Raw genomic sequence first — 19,729 nt, 5'->3', positions numbered from 1 at the left:
CTCCTCCCCATCCTAAATGTCACAGGCAGCTTTGAACGCATGCGCTCGGGGGCTGGAAGGAGTGAGTAGACAAGAGACGCGCTGGGGGGGATTAGATTTTGGGAAGTGGAGGGAAATCAATGCGAATGGCAGCGACGGAAGAGTAGAGAAAACAGTGAAAGTGTGGAATTACCCAAGGTCACCCTCGTGGTTAAATAATCAATGGGGTGGCAATGTTATAAATTCACGGAAGTTGAAACATTTTTTTACAGTATTCTCTTCATTTCCAAAATAGTCATTCTAGAAGTTTTTTGGAAGGTTGTTTGATTTTAGCCATTTTTTCGAGATGTTACTCCGAAAAAAAGGGCATTCAAATTTCTAACCAAATTACATCTTCACAATAAACACACATTATTTTAAGTATGCCACAATATCTTGGATCTTTTCTCCAAATAATGGAATTCTGATTTAAGGCTCGGGGGCTATACTAGGTATGTGTCATCTGAGATTTGTTTCTCAAATTTGTTTGGAAGAAAGAGGATTAAAGTTCAAGATTCAAGATGGGCCTTCGCCCTGAATGCTTTGATTCAACCTAAGGCTCGGGGCTATTCCATATGGAGTGTGATTTTCCATCGCACCCTATATGTGAAGAATTATTTATGAAAGCTTCAAGACTACTTGAGCAAGAGCACCATGCAGCCTCGGTGCAGCCAAAGAAGTCCCCGAAAGGTTCTACGCAAAGTTCAAGTGACTCGAAAACAGCTTCAGAAGTACTCGAGAGCTTGCACTGTTTGGCTACGAAGAGCTCAGGGGCTTGACAGACCCGAGGCCATGGATACATCATGCGGCACAAATTTGTAAGAAATATGGGATGGGCATGTCCTATACCCACACGTTATGTAAACTATTCATGTAGATTTAGAACTAGTCGGTATATAAGAAAACTATTCGAGTAGTACTCCGTGAGACTCCTAAACTCATATTGATCTAGGATTTCATGTGGCCCTGTCCCCATATGCTATATAAGAGTGAGTAGGGACCGCTCCAAATCATGTACAACCCTCAAGCAATAGGTTCACCAAACAGGACGTTGGGTATTACGCAACTCGTGGCTCGAACCTATCTAAACCTTTTGTTACTTGCACCATCGAGTTCTTGATCACGACGACTCCCTACCTACATTCTACTACCTTAAGGTATCCCTAGGTAGGCTTGCCAGTAAAACACCAACACCATTAGTAGCTTGAGGCCTACATGCATGCAAATATGAAACTAAAAAACTATAATTCTTGAACCAAAAATCCGGATTAAATTTATACTATTATATTTCTTATGATAAGATCTTCAAAACAAGATTCACACTTAACTATGTTTTTAACAACACCAACAAAGTAGTTTACAAAGTGATGAGAATAGATCAACACATGAATAAACTGCAACCAAATTATTCTTAGTCCAATATTTTGTTATGCAAACTAAACAAATTTTAACATAGCGAACAAATTAGTCTGCAAATATGAACAAAATAGCACCACATACCGAACAAGTAAATTCTACATAAAGAACAGATACGATTGCATCATGAACAAAATATTCTTGTTCACGGTATACTAATGATGAGAGTAGTTACACGCAAGTGTAGAAAAAACTCGTCCTAATAAAAACTGTAGCTAACGAGACCTTTAACTATATGATTAGGGGATGATTAGGCACGGTTATTGTAGCATCACTATAGTCAATCATAATGAAACTTTACTCATTAGATTCGTCTAAAAAATTACATCCATTTGTAAAAAAAATTCGCAAATAAACTTCATTTAGTACTCCATGCATACATTGTCTTCTTGTGAAAAAAATTCACGATCTCATCCACTCATCCAAACACAGCCCAAATTCTGCAGATCAACTCAGAAACTGTGCAATAGATATCCAAGATGCGTAATGCATGACAAATGTTCAAATACAGTTTTAACTGTTGCAATAGGCAGCTCCATCCTAAAACATCATTAACCTGCTTACCACAAGCACGAACAGCACGTCGAACTGAGGGCTTCATAACAAAACAACTTTGCCAGTCTCTCGCGCACAAGGACTAACAAAACAATGGTACTCTTTCTCTAGTCAGTATGGCAATCACAGAGAGTAAAGCTACAAAGACAGAATCCTCAGACCGTATATCAGGCTATCAGCTCAGGTGGTTTCGAAAGGCGCGCAGGATGATAAATTACAGAGATGTAATACATGCCATCCAATAAGGAAAACAGACTGGGAAAACTTCTTTTCCAGGTAGGAAATACCACCAAGCACTATCACAGGCGGTAGCAGGTGCCAAAAGATGCTTCTGGCATGGTATCTAAGCAGGCAGCACCAGGAACCCAAATCAGGTGGGTTCCAACCCCATTCTTGCATCTTGTCCCTCCATACCGCAATATCTGTCTATGAATATTCATCCATGTACGCATAGACTAAGGAGCACTCAATCTAAGAGTGATAGGAATGCCCACAACCTTAGAATCTACATCTACTCAGCTTTTTCACAGCATTAACAGAGGGGGTACAGAGTGGACAAGCATTGTGACACATTGTGAAACTGCAACTCCCAGTAAAATCGACAATCATTGTAAAACTGGGGGAGTAGCACACACAGAGGTAGCTAAAGGGACAGTTACAGACTTGCATTTACCAGCTGTGGCATGCTTGCTATCGCTTATGGTACCCTTTTTATAGAGCATCAGTGAGAACAACAAATGCTTCTGACCCAGGGGAGGTTATGGCACCATAACTGATGCTGCATAAGCAATCTGCCCAAGGAGGGCAAATGCAGCATCACGTTGGAACTGTAACATTCCTGGTTACTCTATTGTGAGGGTTTCCAGTCATACTGCATGTTATTGAAGCTGTTTGCTGACCTAAGTCCACCCAATAGCTGGTTTCCTATGTCATGCTGCTGATGATGCTGTTGCTGCTGATGTAGTTGACCCAATTGTGATAGATCATGTGCACTGTGATTCATTCCCATCCTTGCACCCATGGCCATTGGGTTGTTCGTCATTGCTGTTCTCATCCCATGACCGAAACCGCTCATGTCCCCAAACCCCATTCCTCCCATTCCTGAGTTATTTGTGACAGCATTGCCAAAGCAATTAACCCCGTTAACACCAGGGGTTAGTCCATTTGGTCTCTTCATATCATTCCCTGGCTGACCAACTCCGTTCATCTGTGATGACATCAAATCTTGCAAGATTTTCTGAACTGAGCTTTGGGACTCACTTGGCTCAGCCTCCTGAGATCGACTAGCAGGTGGCTGCATCGGAGGTATGCTTGACGATGTAGTCGGGGAGCTTAGTTGGTTTGTATTTTGAGGAGCAGGCATCATGTTGTTGGATGTTGTAGGTACTGGGGAAGGGAAAGAGGTAGATGGATTTGACTGCAGTGAGCTTGTTGAGTTCACCTTGGGAATCGTTGCATTTCCTCCACCGTTGTATGGAACACCATTTGTGCTGCTCATCGGATGATCTTGTCTAGAATTCATTGAACTTTGCAAGAGCCCAGCAACAGAAGGTGAAGGTGCAGATGTAGAGGGTGCACAACTGAGAGAATTATTTGATGTCACGTCACCATTGGCAGATGCCGAAGGCTGCACACCAGTCATAGGAGCAGAATTTTGACCACTCTGATTTGAACTCTGGGGAATAGCCTGCTGGTCCTCAGGCTGTTGCTGCTGTGGTTGAAGAGGGTTGACCCCTGAAGCAGTCCTCCGGGGAAAGTTATGCAAGCTATCTGAACAAACAATAACAGTGGATGTTAAAATAGGCAGGAAAGAATAGCATGCAACATTTCAAATAACTAGATATTATAACGCTGCTGCTTCGTTACTTGGGAGGGGGTTCGGAGCTATGTTACTCGGATACTGGTACGGGTATCGGATGGGTATCGGATACGATACGTATCGGATACGCGGATACGCACTTCCTCAAAAAACACTGATACAGGGATATGTCTAGAATAATTTAATATTAATAATTTTTATATAAAATATCACACTCATGAGTCATGAGAGTAGCATTTACATCAAACTAGTAGTATTGCAGTAGCTAGAGTCCTACTCAACCGGAGAGAAAACCACCTGTCCCCACATCACGTGAAGCAGGCTGCCACACTGAAGTGAAATAAAAAAAAAAGTAACCTTATCTCTGTGCTCCCTCTCTGCTTTTCTGCTCTCTCTGCTCTCCTCCTCTCTATCCCTCTGTCGCCCAGCTCCCGCTGCCGGCAACCACCTCTGGCTCGTGCGATGCGCCACGCCTCCAGCTGCTCTCCATCCGCACCCCGCCGCCAAGGAGGCCCACCCAACTGCCCGCCTCCGGCTCATGCGTCGTCGTCCCGCCTCTGGCCCCTACCCCCACGCCATGCCCTATCTCCAACGCACCCTCCGGCCGCATCCCGCCGCCGTCGAGGCTGCCCAGCCGCTCGCCTCCGGCTCGCGCGCGGCCGCACCGCCTCCTCTCACTCTCTCGTCTCTCCCTCCCCATGGTTTCCCTCTCAAATACATGTCCCATACGTATTGGATAGACGTATCTAAACCAATGCGTATCCATATTTTTGGTTGGGATACGGCTGAAAACGTATTTGAGTATCCAAGGTGTATCCGTATCCGATACGTATCGGATACGGATACTCCACTCCCCAAACGTATCCATGTAACATAGGTTCAGAGTGCCAAGCTTTACGAAAGACTTTATCTGATCTTAAGCCCAAATTTTTAAGGTGGGAAACTGGGTGTTTGAAATCCCAGGCCACAACCACTCTGTGTCTTGAGGCTTACAATGAAGTATGCTTACAGATACAATTGTGATACGTTCAGAATTTGAAATTTCCAGCCAGGGTGTGAAGCTGCCTAGATCCAAGCTACAATAGTGAGGACAGCACCAGCGTTTTGGAGTGTGTGGGTGATATTACCAGTGAAACCTGCCAGTTCCAAGGTGATACCAACGACGGACGGAATGCAGCACGTTTGTTTCAAACATTTATAAGCTAACACAGTAAAATATGAAAATTGAAGAGAAGGGGCATATGAACAAAGGGGCCCTCACTCAGTTGATAGTAGGTCTGGGCATGCACACCACACAGGTTCTTTACATCATAAGCTGCCTAGTTCCTGGTTCTGGGAGGGGTCAGGAATGTTCGAAATCATAGATCTCGATGCGATAGATCATGGAATCACACTACTGTGCTATCGGATTGATCACATGTACTCTTATTTTTACTAAATTGCCTAGTGTATGTAGGGCACGGTCATAAATTCAGCATGCAAAGATGACAGATTATGGTGGATGCTAACACATGTCATATTGTTTAACAAACATTGCCTGAGGTTAAATTATTAAATCCGTTGCTACAATATGGCTTGATTAGGAGAATCTTATGGCAGTTTTAGCAGACAGGCACACGAAGCTAGATTGTCAGAACAAAAACCTTCCAAGAAATGCAACGACAAACCAAACAGGGACCTTACTCTGGTTGTACTTTCCTAATAGAAGCAAAGCAATGAGGCTGTCAAATAGGGCCTAAAAGAATTTAATGAAAGTATTGTGAAAGTGTAGGATGACATGACCCCACAAAAAAAGATTAAAATACCATACCAATGGGTCCACATCCAGTATTCCTGCTGTGATCGATCAAATCTTTCATACAGTTTACAACCTCAGCAATCTGGAAGAATAAGTATTCGGATTATAAGAATACAATAATCAGCATGGGATAATGAGCTTCAATAAGATCGGATAAGTTTATAGCCTTCAAAATACTCCCTGTCACAAATTATATGTTGTTTTGGCTTTCTAGGTACATAGTTTTTTTCTATGCGCCAAGATATACGCTATATCTAGATACATGGTAAAAATTATGTATCTAGAAAAGCCAAAACGACCAATAATTTGGAATGGAGGGAGTAATAATAATAACAACAACAACAACAACAACAAATGCAATGAGATTCTACAATGTAAGATTAGAGATTACCTGAAGGCAGCGAACATATCGTTTAGTGTATCCTAAATCATTTACCAAAGGCACCTCCAGGGCTTTAGCCAACTGACGGGCACACGTAACAAACCTAAAATATAAAATGACGTTAAAATATAATTTGTATGAACTTCAAAAGTATGAAAAAGTTGATGAGATAGTGAAGCGTTAGTTAGCAACATGAATATGGATGTAATTATGACCTAAGCTAAGAATCATTATACCTCAACCGTGATAAGTTCTTTTAGGTAACAGATGTTATGAACATTGAAGCAGAAGATAATGTGCCCAAAATTAGATCATAAACTATTTAAAGCAGTGTATCTGCACATATAAGCAAAATATTGTCCAAATATGTTTTAGCAACTCCTTTTCATGTTAACTGGCAGCAACTGGCATGCAGTGCTAGATAATATAGAAATATTATTTGCCAACACAAGGCCACATGCATAAGAGCATCTGCATCAGTTTAACACCATTATAATATCTAGTATTCTCCATGCAGCCCCAACCTCATATTCAATTAAAATGCTATCATTATCATCGCAAAACTAGTCCCTTTGCTCCACTCTTCTAGAAACACCTTGATATTCAACCAGAATCCCATTACTCAATTTGCTACTTCCCAGAATCAAATGACCAATGTATTAATTTAGTTCGGATCCATTACATTTACAGCCCAGCAAAATACCACAAATCAACAATGAAAATCATGCCAGGAATGCAAGATGCTTCAAAATGGGGCACATAATCAGTGATTCAGAGTAGCATTTTCCATTTTTCTATGGAACAAAAGCACAACCGTTGAATTAATAAGTTACTACTCTTCACCAAACAGCATAAGCTTTTAGGTGAGTTGGTAAGTCATAAATAATTGCATTACATAAAGTTCCTTTTGGCCTCGATCAACTATGTTATTCTTCTGAGATTAAAGTTGGTGACTTGGAGTCTGCTCACAATTTCAGCACCATATTAAATCTTAAATCTCACTGTATTAGTCCATTTTGCTAGGTGTCAAGCTCCATACACCATTTATGTTGTCAAATAGAATGTTCTCATTTAAATCCAGTGGCTACTTCTGCACATTTCCTTTCATTCAAGTAAATACTTGTATATTCAATGTTCACTCCATTCAACAGACTAAAAATGAAGGCATATTGTAATTACTTTCTAGTGTGCGTTAAAGCGGTACCAGCTTAACCAGACATTGACAGTCGTAAGCATTGTTAATTAGGCACATATGGTGAGCCTATTGACCTTGAATCGTGTTAAGGGTGTCTTATCCTATATGAAGCACAAGGTGATATTACCCGATAATGCAGGGTAAGACTATTTGGAACACTTACAGTATAATTGATGTCCAATTGTAAGCTCATCAGTTGCACACTGACAACTAACAAACTTCATGTACGGTGACTACTCATATGCAGTCACAAAAATACTCCAACCGCAGCTGCAGTCACTTAGACCTCTTCTAGGACAAATCCATTTCACATATCTGAGAATTGTGCTAGACTGTTGAGAGCCACCTAGGTAAAGTTTCCACACGACGCATAGTTACCCTCTGTATCACTACAGCCACTTGATAAGGACCATAATCTACAACCAATTCATATGTGACACATAGGCATTTGCTAAAATCTGGTATCTTGTTGATAATTAAGGTTTCCAAATGGAAATATCATATCTTGTAATACTTCAAGATGAAAACCACAATGATTCCTTATGTTTGCGGATAGTTTGTGACTTTGTGGGTGACAGCACAAGGATAGCCAACACCCACCAAAATGATCAATGGACTCGGTAGCCCATTTGGTTTGTCTCCACATGTGCAAGTTGATGGTTTGAACTCACTGGAACCTGTATCACTAATCTATCCTAGAATCAAGCTGAAGTAAACTTGAATCATGTGTTGTTGTACGCTAATGCATCAAGATTCAAGAACTGCACACATATAAGAAGTCAACAAGTGGGTCCACCTTTAAAATGACTTCTGTACCAAGGCAGATAGCAAGTTTCAAAACAAAACAAAGATATGCATGTTGGGAAGGGTGGACAGCCATTAGCCATTTGATGATAGCAAAGATCTGAAAATGAAATAGAAGAATGTAGCACATCAAGGGCCTATGTCCTTACGAGTTGCAATTATTCTGCATTTCCTGAGCCGACACACTCGTTGAATTTTGGGCTGCAGCCTGGTACTTCTGTACAACCGCGCCAAGATTACTAACCTGCATATACACATCAAGGATGCCGAGGTATATGAAAATTCTTGTCACAAGATTCAAAATTGCAAATATGGTTTATGACCTGTTAACTGAGCTGTCTATTTTTACTGGAAACGCCTCATACCTGTGGTATTATAGATCTCCGTGGAATAAGTTCCTCATGACGCCTAGCACAGAACTCCCAAGATGCAATCTTGAAAAGAAAAATAAGAGAGCAAAGATTTGTGTTTTAGCCCAAAAGGTATCAAAGAATAATGTAAAATGAACAATTGGAAAATTAAATCACATTACCTTGAGGTCTGGATTAAAGACTATCCTTAGATGCCCCTCACGAACCACACGCAATTGCTCAAAGACACTTTCCTGTATTGCTTTCGTGTAGTCCAAAATAATCTGACCAGATGGATTCTGGGACTCACGTGGCATGTCGATGTACAAAAGTTCCTCCAATGTACCACTGGCATACTTTATTTGACATAATCGTGGTAGTACCTCAACTGTTGTTTCTATAAAAAGTAACACAAGATCAAATGAAAGCATGAGAAAGAGAATAAAGGATTGATTTATATATTTATATTATATATATAAAAAAAGAGTGCCTGAACCTTGAACTTATTTCTTTCGGGTTTCATCTCTAGCCTACCCCAACTTGCTTGGGAAAAAAAGCTATGTTGTTGTTGTTGTTGTTGTTGTATAAAAAAAAGAAAATGATGCTTACCGAAACCACGGCCAGGTTTCCGATTGCAAATCTCACAGTGCCAGACATCCTGCAAGAGAAGAGCCATATGACAAATCCAATTTCACAAGCAAAACATATTAGATGCTAGACCATTCTCAAATTTCGTAGTCAAGGTTCAATTTTTAAAGAAAATAAAGTCCCGAGTTTCCATAGCAGACATGCACTATACCTGAGGGAAAACTCCAGTCGTTTGACGACCACTTCCATACAGCGAGACACACCACCTTTTTTTAGCATTTGGAGCAAAATACTCATTGACAAAGTTTCTCCAGTACTCAATATTGTTATCCTGCATCAGAGGAACAAGTTGATATACCATGTTGTAAGCACCTGGCCTTAATTTGGAGCTCTGAATTACTCATTCCAACAAGCAACACTAAAAAACTTACTTGTGGTCTGTTCTGTTGATGATACATGTAATGAGTCAATCTCTTTGCACAGGTTCCTGGCTCGTAAGGAGGTGATTTTCCTGGAGTTCTCATGTTTAGACTTTGTTGTCGAAGTAACTGCTGCTGTTGTTGTTGCTGCTGCTGCTGCTGTTGCTGCAAATGATTTCTCTGTAAAGGCAAGTTTTTTAGAATCTGTTGTTGCTGTTGCTGCTGCTGCTGTTGCATATGCAGGAGCCGTTGTTGTTGCAAGAGGCTAAGTTGAGCAGCCGCAGCAGCTTGAGGGTTTGCCATTGTGTTTGGTCCACCCATTGATACAAGATCTGGACAATTTCGAATCTGCTTTGTCAGCTGCAACAAATGCTGTTGTTGCTGCTGCTGCTGCTGCTGTTGCTGCTGCTGCAAGAAAGCTGATGAGTCTGAACTCTGTTGCTCCATCTTGACCGAACTCAAACTCCTCATCATCTGGGCCTGCAACTGCTGCGGCTCAAGTTTCACACCACCAGCACTTCGCATCATCTGGGCTGGACCATTCTGGTCAGCTTGCCCCATCTGCTGTTCTGCTTTGATGCCAACCATGCTTCCTCCAATCTCCAACTTCACTGTAGCCTGTGGCTGCTGGAGCTGCTGCGAAGATTGCGGTGGCAGCTGCTGCTGGTTGTAAGACATTGGCAGTTGCTGCTGCTGCTGCATATCCTGCACAGTATCCATCTGCTGCTGATGTGAAGTCGACTGCAGGTTCTCTGAACCCATCTGATTGCCCAGACTAACTTGTGAGGAGGACGCGAACGACAGAGGATCCGACCCTCCCGCACCAATGGAATCACCACCACCATCCATCCCCCCTCTCTGCTGGAGAGTGTTCATCGGCATCCCACCACCTTGCATCATCGATCCTGGACCATGCATATGGCCCCCATTCCCAAACGACTGCCGGTTGAGCAAGGAGGACATGCTCGAGGCACCCCCAAGCAGCCCATTGCCGCCAAACTGCGTGCGCTGCGAGACCAGGGACGAGAAGGGCGACTGAGCAGAAAGCATGCCCCCGCCGCCTCCGCCCATCCCCAGCTGGCCGCCGCCGCCACTGAGCAAGCTGGAGCTCGTCCGGAGCAGCGACGCTGCCGCGCCGCCCACCGGCTGCCCGGGCCCCATCGGGTTGGGCGGGCCCGACGGCATCATCCTGAGGACACACCTCCTCCTCCACCCCGCACCACCAACCGCTGCCGAGATCGCGGGCGGCCTTTGCTCAGCAACTCACCTCGCCATCGCCTCAGCCCCCCGGCACGCCGGCGAGATCCGCGGGAATCGAGCGGGAACCGCCGAGCGACAACCCCCCTGTGAACAACCGGAGACACACAACGAGTCAGCGACGCGAGTGTGGGATCTGCGCCATTAGCCCCCCGCGCGAATCTGCAAGAGAACCGCCACGCAAACCACGCAACACAACAGGCAGCGAGCACGAAACAGCGGAGCAAGGCGGCGAAAGCGAACTTGTCCTCCTCAAATCCACCCACCCGCGACCAAGCAAGAGCGCGAGCACCAAATCCTTCCCCCGAGAAGGCGAGAACTCCCACCCCGGCGGGCACGAGAAAATCGACCAAATTACAGCCAGCGCGAGCCCACGAACTCCCCCCGCGGCCGCAAAATTAGCACGCGACCGAGCGGAATTAAGCGGCAGCCATCCCGACGAGACGCCCCGCAGCAACTCCACAGACACACACACACACACACACACTTACCTCCGCGGCGCGGAGCTCGTGTCCCCCCCCCCCCCCCCCCCCCCGTAGCGCCGGAGCTCGAATCCGGGCGATCCGCTGCTCGCCCCGCGCGCCAATCGCGGCCGGGCCCCCCGCACTGGCCCGAGAAAGCGGCGGCGGCGAGCTCCCTTCGCGAGCAAGCGGGCGCCGAGCTCCGGCTAGGGTTTATCCACGCCGCCGCCGGGGCGCGCGAGCCGGGCCTCGGCGTCGCAGCAACAGGGTTGGGGAGGACACCACACCACGCGCCCGCGACGGCCGCGGCCAAAAAAATCCGTTGGCCCGGTTTGTTATCCGGCTGGCGGATGGGATTGGGTCTCGGCCCGGTGGGGGCTTCTCCCCGCTGTGCTGCTGCGCTGTGGGGAAGAAGGCGGAGTAGAGAGAGAGAGAGAGGAGAGAGAAAGCGAAGGAGAGAGAGAGAGATGAGGGAAGGGGGGAGAAAACGCTGCGACTTTGTCCTTGCGGACGTCAGAATTCCATTGGATTTGATTAAGAGCGGCGGCCCGCCCACCCGCCGTAGCCCCGCCCCCGGTTACTGACGCGTGGGGCCGGGGGAGCGGGGCCCGCGTGGAGGCGAGAGGGGGCGCGGTGGGGGGAGGGAGGGGTCGGATCACGGTGCCGCTGGATTTTTTTTGTTTTGGTTCCGCGGCGGTTAGTTTATTCATTATTGTATTCTGGTGTGTGCCGGGGGATGCGAAAAGAAGTCAGAAAGGAAGGGAGGGGGCCGTGGCCAACGCTAGGAAGAGGAGAGAGGCTGCTTCTTCCGGGACAAGGGCACAACGGCCGCCGGATCTCCTGCTTGTTTTCCAGCATCCAGGCACTTTCAAGTAGAGATGGCTAAATAGGCGGCACGGCACGGCCCGGTCCAGACACGCTTAGTCACGGCACGACTAGACACGGCACGTTTGGGCACGAAAAGACTTTCGTGCCATGCTGTGCCGCCCAGCGTGCACTTGAGGCCCAGGCACGGTACTAAACCCTTTCGGGCCGTGCCGTGCCATGCCACCCGCTGTGCTCGTGCCGCCCAAGTGCCCAGGCACGAGTCACGAGGCTCGTCCTCGTCCCACACCTTGGAGCTGCAGGGCCGTCCCCGCTTCTCGCAGGCGTGGCTGACAGAGTCCGGCGCGGCACCGTCAGCTGCACCACCAGCGCCAGTATCAGCACCGGCACCAGCACCGGCATCTACACCAGCATCAGCACCCGCACCGGCACCACCAACGAGAGGGGAGGGGGCATGATTACTTCCACATTACCACGCCGACCAAAAAGCTCCTCCCGTTCCTCCTCCATACCGTCCTCGTCGTCCCCCTCCAGGCCCATCATCCGCAACTCATCGTTGATGGTGTGGCCCTCGTCGTCGTCCATGGCCTGGAGGGCAGGTCAGGCCTTCGGCACGTCATGGCTTCGCGTCGGCCGGCAAAACCGAGGGAACCGAGCTGCCGGTTAGGGTCCAAAGACCCCAGATCCAGCCCCCCAGGTACCCCAACGGCTTTGCATCGGCCGAGCAACTGCGCAGAGAGGTCAAAAAGATCAGAACAGGAGAAAGAAATAAAAAAACTGAAAAAAACACGTTAGGGTTTAGGGACTTACCAGATCCGGAGCACCAAGGACGCCGGCGAGATCGAGGATGGCCGGATCTACGAGATTTATAGAGGGATGACCGGGTTTGGGGACGGATTTGAGTTGAGGAAGCGAGTCGACCGGTGAAGATGCAAAAGTAGGGAGGAAAACAAAGAGAAGAGGGTAGAGTGGACGGCCAACGGCGGCGAGCCGGCGATTGGAGTTGGAGAAGACGGTCAGATCGAGACGAAGACGGGAGGGGAGCGGAGCTGTAGAGGGGTCGAGGCTCGATCTAGGGTTAGGGTTATGCGAGGGGAGCGGAGAGGGGTCGGGGGCGGGGCGAGCGAATGGAGGCCGGGGGGTGGCCGGGGGCAGCGGCCGGCGCCCCTTATATACCCGCTCCGCTGGGCAGGGCCGGCAGCAGGCCTCCAACGGCTCTTTTGCTGGCCTGGCCTGGGAGCGGGCCGTGGGCCGGGCCTGGGCCACCGTGCTGCCCATCGGGCCGATCGGGCCGGCTTTTTTCGGGCCGTGCTTGGATGTGTCCATGGGCCGGGATTGAGGCCCAGGCACGGCCCGTCTATCGTGCTCGTGCCGGCCCGAGCCCAATAATATTCGGGCCCGTGCCGTGCTCGGGTCGGGCTAATATGGGCCGGGCTTCGGGCCCCCATGGGTATCGGGCCAAATGGCCATCTATACTTTCAAGGGGGGTTTTGTGGCTTGTTTCTCTCAAGTTTTTTCGACTCGATGTGGGTTTTGACAAACTTGGAAAGAAAATTCTTTTGCCTGTAAAGAGCGAGTTGGTAGAGCCTTGAGGTTTAGACATCACCGAGTATGTATATTTTAGGTTATATATATATATATATTAGTGTTTAACCGTGACGGCGAGCAAAAGATAGCGAGGAAAGGTACTCGGCGCGGAAGGGGGTGATAAGATGGCTAAGATGTGTAGCGAATGAGCGGGCAGGCGTAGCGCGACGATAAGCTAGCTACGGATCCAGCTGTTTACAAGCTTGTGGTTAGGCGTGGGATTGGTGTTGGTGGAGGTGTGCGCGCACGCAGCAAGGATGCGTCGCGACAATATAAAGGCGTGTAAGAGGAAGAAGCGGTTGTAAACTCTGGGGTAGTAGAGCTGTGTTGATTGGTGGATTCGACTAACTAGATCCAAAAAGGTTTCTTTTTTTGTGGGTAGATCCAAAAAGGTTTCTAGAGAAGACCTTTTGCAACGGGAAAGGTGCTTTATTGATTACATAGAAATTAAGTTTATTTATATCATGAGCAGCAAATTAAGAAGAAAAATACACACGGACACGTGAAAAAAAGTGTCGACACTACTACATGCCGAGCAAACTGTGCCAGTTTATGAACAAAATAGAGTTACACTCCCTTCTCACATGACACATGAAAAAAAAATCTAGAAGACATCGTGCCATAGCCAAAGTTTTCCTTTTTTTTCTCTCGCTATTGTAGAGAAGTTTTACACCTGTGTTCGTTGGTAATTTGTTTTGTCTGCATCTTGTTGTGTTTCTATCTTTTGTTATGTGTGATCTTCTATTTGAAGGTCTTAATGTCATAACGATACATGTAACTAGTGTTTATATATTTTCCATCTCTTAGCACAAAGAGTGTGCCATTATATATTTATATATGCCTTGCAAAGAGCATTGATATTAATTTGAGCTTTTTCGTCTCGATAAAACGAAGTAGGCGACAGAACATGAAAAAACAATAAAAATGTGCATGCATGTCCCTGTATGTAACATTAGCTCTTTAGTTCTAAATTTTGCATATAAAACATAAAGTTAATTAGTTGAAGCGTAAGAGTCTCTTATAGTCTTATAGGACCCCTTTGAACCGACTCTCTTACTCCGCGCCCAGGATCTACTAGTATATATGTATGTTACCACGAGGCAACCCAACATGTTGCACGACAACCTCACTCTCCCCATCATCAATTTTAATAAGGAAACGTCCTAATCACACCTTCGAACTATCGTACAAGTTCAATTTTTAACTTTCTACAAAACCGGATAACATAGGTCATCCAACTGTTAAAACCGGACAAATTTAGCTCTTCGGTGGTTTTCAAGGTGGTTTGTATTTAAAAAATTAAAGAAATTCTAATTAGATCTAAAAAATCAAAATTAATTCATTTTTTAATTAGAAAAAATTGAAACTAGTTCCAAAGTTTTTCTAAAAATGAACATATATATTATTGCTCTATTTGAATCTTGGTTATTCAAAAATAATAGGGATAACTTCATACAACTACATATTATGAAAATAAAAATATTGGATCCGAATAACTAAAAAGTATCGTGCTAGGGTTTAGAGTTTAGGGGCGGGTGGATAAAAATGTATTATGTGAAACAAATATAGGAGACATTGTGCCATAGCCAAATTTACATGTTTAGAAAACTTTTGATACCTATTTCGTATTTTTCTGATTTAAAATGAATTACTTATAAATTTTTTAGCTTAAAATTGAACATTTTTAATTCTCACAAGATGGAAAACCACCTAAAGGGTTAAATTTGGCCGGTTCCAACAGTTGGATGGCCTTTATTATCTGATTTCATAGTTGAATGTTGAAGATCAAACTTTTACTATAGTTAAGAGCGTAGACCGGACTTTTTCCTCGCAATTTTGGCCTGACACGGGCGAACGAACAATGCGAAGCTAGCAGCACGCGCGGGCATGGATTTTGCCAAAAGCAACGAGAGCACGCATGGAATGGATGGTTGCCCAGCGATGAACAGGGCGCCAAGCACCTGGCAAGCATAGCATAGCATAGCAGCAAGACGCCTGCAGCAGCCAGCAGGGGATCCGGGGATCGGGATAGACCGGGCCTCGAGCGTGGATGGCAACAAACGGATGGAGGGATTGCAACTGCAACGGAGGAGACGAGCACAAGATGAAGAAGAGAGGTGACATGACGCGCAGTTGGCCGCAGGTCATATCCAATCCAATGGGGCTTTTACTTATGTACCATTGTAAATGTTGTATATTACTTGTGTACCATCAAAAATTTTTAAAGTTCTTCAGTGCCATTGAATGAATTTTTTCCCCCTACATACCACTGCCGTCCACTTCCGTTGATTCTTGCCGTTTGCACATCCTGACATGTGGGCCTCTTGCCTGAGCACGGAGATGCGGACGCTGTTCTTCCTGCCGGAGCCCAAGCCTTCTCTGATCACCGGCGTGATCCGCGGCGCGGCGCTCCGGGTGGGCTCCACCGCCGCTCGCAGCAGCTCCGCCGGCCGCACGGGGGAGGTTCGCCGCTCGCAGCAGCTCCTTTTTTGCGCCACGCCATGAAGGTAGTAGGGGCGTGCGTGCCATGGGGAGCAGCAGGGGAGGGAGGGAGGGGGCGGAGGGCTGGCGGCGGCTGGCCATCTCCGCCCCGCGCGCCGCCGCCCACCTCCAAGCCGCGTGCCACCGTCCTCCGCACCTCCTCCGCGCCGCGTCCGAGGCGGCAGAGTAGCCAGCGCCGGCGTCGGCGCGGAGGAGTAAGGGCGCGGCCGGCGGAGCTCCGAGCGCCCCTCCGCGTGGCAAGGAGGCGCCGCCGGAGACCGTGCACGCCGCCCCGTGCAGGCCCCCGTAGCTTCGCAGGTGCTAGGTGCCGCCGCCGCGCGCGGCCCCGCATCCTCACGGGCGCTGCTCCGCGCGCCCGTCGTGACCTGCGTGCTCGCCGTGGCCTGAGCACCCACCATGCCCCGTGAGGATGGAGGCGGGGGTCCCGAGCTCAATGTCGCGTAGGCCCGCCCGCGCGCTGCCTGCACGCGTGCCCGCCGTCGCCGCCGCAAGGGAGGGATGAGGGGCGCCAGCGAGGAAGGGGAAGGGAGGCGTGGCGAGAGCGGGGAGGGAGGAGGATGGCCGTCCAAGGTCCCGCCACGGGGAGATGGCCGCCGCGCGCCGTGCCTCCGACCGCGTCCGAGGGGGCCTCGCCGGAGGAAGCTGCAGCCGCGGGCCGTTCCGGGCCCTGGGTTCGGCCGCCGCGCGCCGCTCTTGGCCCCGGCCACCACGCCGCTCCTCGCCGGCCCCGGCGAGGGAGGGGCGGAGGGCCAGCGTCACCAGCTCCGCCGGTAGCGTGGAGAGAGAAGGGGGAGTAGAAAGGAATTCACGGACCAGGCCCACATGTTAGGATGGGCAAACGGCAAGAATCAACGGAAGCGGACGGTAGTGGTACGTAGGGAAAGAATTTTTCATTCGATGGCACTGAAGAACTTTAGAAATTTTCGATGGTACACAGGTAATATGTAATATTTACAATGGTACAAAGGTAAATAGGGCCGCTGCGCCGCACTGCGTGGCCTGTCTGCGCTTCTGGACTGGAGCTGCGCCGCCGGATCCGGATGGGAGCACTATGTTATATAAAATAATCTCCACGTCGGCTGATCGACGAAGTGGGCCCGGGGCAGGGGGGCAGGGCATGTGTGTCCGCGTGTGCTCTTGCTCTGGCACTGCTGGGACTGGCTGGGAGTCACACGCACACCCGCTCGCACGCCCGTTGCCTAATAACGGAATTTAGTACACCTTCGTGGGGTTCGGCTTCAGTACTCTTGCTTGGTTTTGGTTGGGGTTGGGGTTGGATTTTCATGCCTGCTTGTTTATTTCCTTTGTGGGATGAGCAGCGCAAATTTGTATATCAATTTAGTTCCAAGGAAAGGGAAATAATTTTTATTGATCCGTCCCAAGTCCATGTTAAGAACATCTCCAATAGCTCTTGTATCTTGGCCGAGTTAGCTAAAAAAAGAAAAAAAAACAAAAAAACTATCATCCAGCAGAAACTATATCTACCTCGTTTTCTATTCAGGGGGTGCCGCTGAGCATCTTTGCCTAGCGCTGAACGCTAGCCATCCCTTTTTAGATTTTGGAGGAGCTGTTGGTTGTTGGATTTTATCCCTTTTTCGCTAGCTATTTCGTTTTACGTAATAGCTATATCAGGATTTTAGCTATTCATAGATATAAGTCGGAGATGCTCTAAGGGAAACTATTCTATATTCCTATTGCTTTGACTTATTAGAGTGAGAATGAAATCTATTCATGTTCTAGGACAGATGTAGTACGAAGGCACTGTGTTTTTAGCTTCTAGGTATACTTTTGGACCATTGCTTTTAGGATCTTCAAAATTAAAATAACCTTAAACAACCGGAAGTCAGAAGCATCATGCCATGAGCTTTCTGGCTTTTGGCACAACTATAAAAACGGCTTTTAGAGGTGGTAAAAATATATTTTAGGGACGGGTAACCCCATCACCCACTCACTATAAGTTAGGCTTGTTTTCAGAGGCTTATTTTATAGGGAGTAGGTGATGGCTCATTTTCAGAGGCTCATTTTTAGATTATCTATGCCAAATTTGAGGGCCCTTTACGACCCCTAAGTAGGATAGGTGTTACCGCACTTGCTTGAAATATTTATGTTGTGCGAAGAATAAACTATCACCTTAGAAAGAATAATAAATGGAAAAAAGGTTTAATTATAGACGTCTTTTACAATGGTTGGAGGTGTCTTTAGAATGTTTGGAGAAAAATCAATGGCTCACGTCGCACGATCCGACGGCTGGGAAGGCATAGGCACCAAGAGGCACAAAAAAGGCACCCGGTATGCACCCGGTGCATACTAAATGGTGAGCCCATATGCACCGGGTGCATACCGAATTGGTGGGACCCGCACCAGGGGAGATGAGGAGGGATAATTGTCTTTCCGAATTTTTTTATTTGATCAAGGGTATAATAGTAAATCCATAATTGAGTGAATAATGTTTCGACTAGTATAGTTTAGAATTGAATGGTAGATCTAATATAGTTTGAGCTGTTTATGAGTTAGAACCTACAGGCGGTGCCGATTTGGATGAACCCTAGACGGCGGCGATCCATGATCCAGTTGAACCCTCGCAGCCACCGCAAACCTTAGCCGCCTCCGACAACAGCTCCGGTGGCCGGTGCGCCGCGTTGAGGGTGCGTCCATCCATCCAAGAGGATGGTGCAGGGATCTGGTGCCAACTCTGGTGAATCGGATAATCCCTCATCGGATTCCTACAACATTACTTCATCTTCCCAATGCTTTAATCTATATTCTTTGTTTCCCTACTGATCAGTGTCATTTTTGTTTGGTAGGGGGAAATCCAACATTTGTGAGTTCATTTCTTGGGTGGATGACTAGTGGCTACCAGAGTTCCAGCAAGTTGCATGTTGAATTTGGGATCTGTATCGTCTGGAGGCAATCCAGCTGAGGAATGATGCCGTTGAAGAGAAGGAAGCTATGCTTTCAGAATAGGATCAGCCATGAGATGTATGACAATCAGTCAAATCTATGGGTTCATCATGTGCATGTTTGGGGTGATGATGGTTGCCATAATATTTAGCACATTCTTGAAGAAGTTGGTTGGTGTAGCACTGTTTATGCTCATTTTGCATGAACAATGACTTGTTCAGAGCGAGGTTGTAGTGGACGCATGGGTGTGTGAACTGAAGTAGATGCAGGTCTGGAGTATGCATGGTCTAGTGGTAATGGAGCCATCTTTGTGTGAACTGAAGTAGCTGTGTCTCTTGATGTTCAATGATTGTTGTAATTGAAGATGGCTGTGGTAAAATGCGTGATATTTTGTTGCTTGATAATCAACTTGCTAAATTTATGATTGAGCATGAGAAGGACAGATTACATGTTAAACAGAGGACTACAATCATTGTCCATACAAGGTCTGCAATGACAATACAACATTGCATTAATCCACCTAACTTTACAAAGCAGGCATTGTTGTTCAACCAAGCTCAGATCATTGGCACTCACCAGCATAGCTGGACACCACAATCACCGGACAACTTTGGAAGGAGCACCGGTCAGACTGTTGCTACCATGTACATGCACAGCCCATCCGGCCCGAAATATTGACAAGTAATATAAACGGTGACCACCGGTCCAACAGGGTGAGTGCAGTGCAATCCATGTTTATAGCTGGTTAGATCTGTTGTGGCACCGTGCATCATCAGCAGATGATCTTTCTGGTAGAATTCATGTTTACAGCATTCACCGGTTAGATATGTTGTGGTACCGTGCATCATTCAC

At 47.1% G+C, this 19,729-nt stretch overlaps 2 protein-coding genes across 2 annotated transcripts; both read right to left on the bottom strand.

Annotated features, from left to right (window-relative positions):
• Positions 1–1,881: 1,881 nt before the first annotated feature.
• On the bottom strand, positions 1,882–10,908 carry LOC120643917 (transcriptional corepressor SEUSS-like). Its single transcript, XM_039920431.1, has 9 exons — positions 9,357–10,908; positions 9,137–9,256; positions 8,947–8,995; positions 8,520–8,734; positions 8,353–8,421; positions 8,137–8,231; positions 5,998–6,091; positions 5,619–5,688; positions 1,882–3,759 (listed from the first exon to the last, which is right to left on the bottom strand). Exons 1-9 carry the CDS (start codon positions 10,530–10,532, stop codon positions 2,837–2,839), a joined length of 2,811 nt encoding a protein of 936 aa, XP_039776365.1. The 5' UTR covers positions 10,533–10,908; the 3' UTR covers positions 1,882–2,836.
• Positions 10,909–12,329: 1,421 nt separating this feature from the next.
• LOC120646150 (translation initiation factor IF-2-like) lies at positions 12,330–13,357 on the bottom strand. Its single transcript, XM_039922850.1, has 2 exons — positions 12,698–13,357; positions 12,330–12,615 (listed from the first exon to the last, which is right to left on the bottom strand). Exons 1-2 carry the CDS (start codon positions 13,211–13,213, stop codon positions 12,427–12,429), a joined length of 705 nt encoding a protein of 234 aa, XP_039778784.1. The 5' UTR covers positions 13,214–13,357; the 3' UTR covers positions 12,330–12,426.
• Positions 13,358–19,729: the final 6,372 nt, after the last annotated feature.

This window comes from Panicum virgatum, chromosome 8K, assembly GCF_016808335.1.
Source record: "Panicum virgatum strain AP13 chromosome 8K, P.virgatum_v5, whole genome shotgun sequence".
Classification (NCBI taxonomy): domain Eukaryota; kingdom Viridiplantae; phylum Streptophyta; class Magnoliopsida; order Poales; family Poaceae; genus Panicum; species Panicum virgatum.
This window is presented reverse-complemented; position numbering and strand designations above follow the sequence as displayed.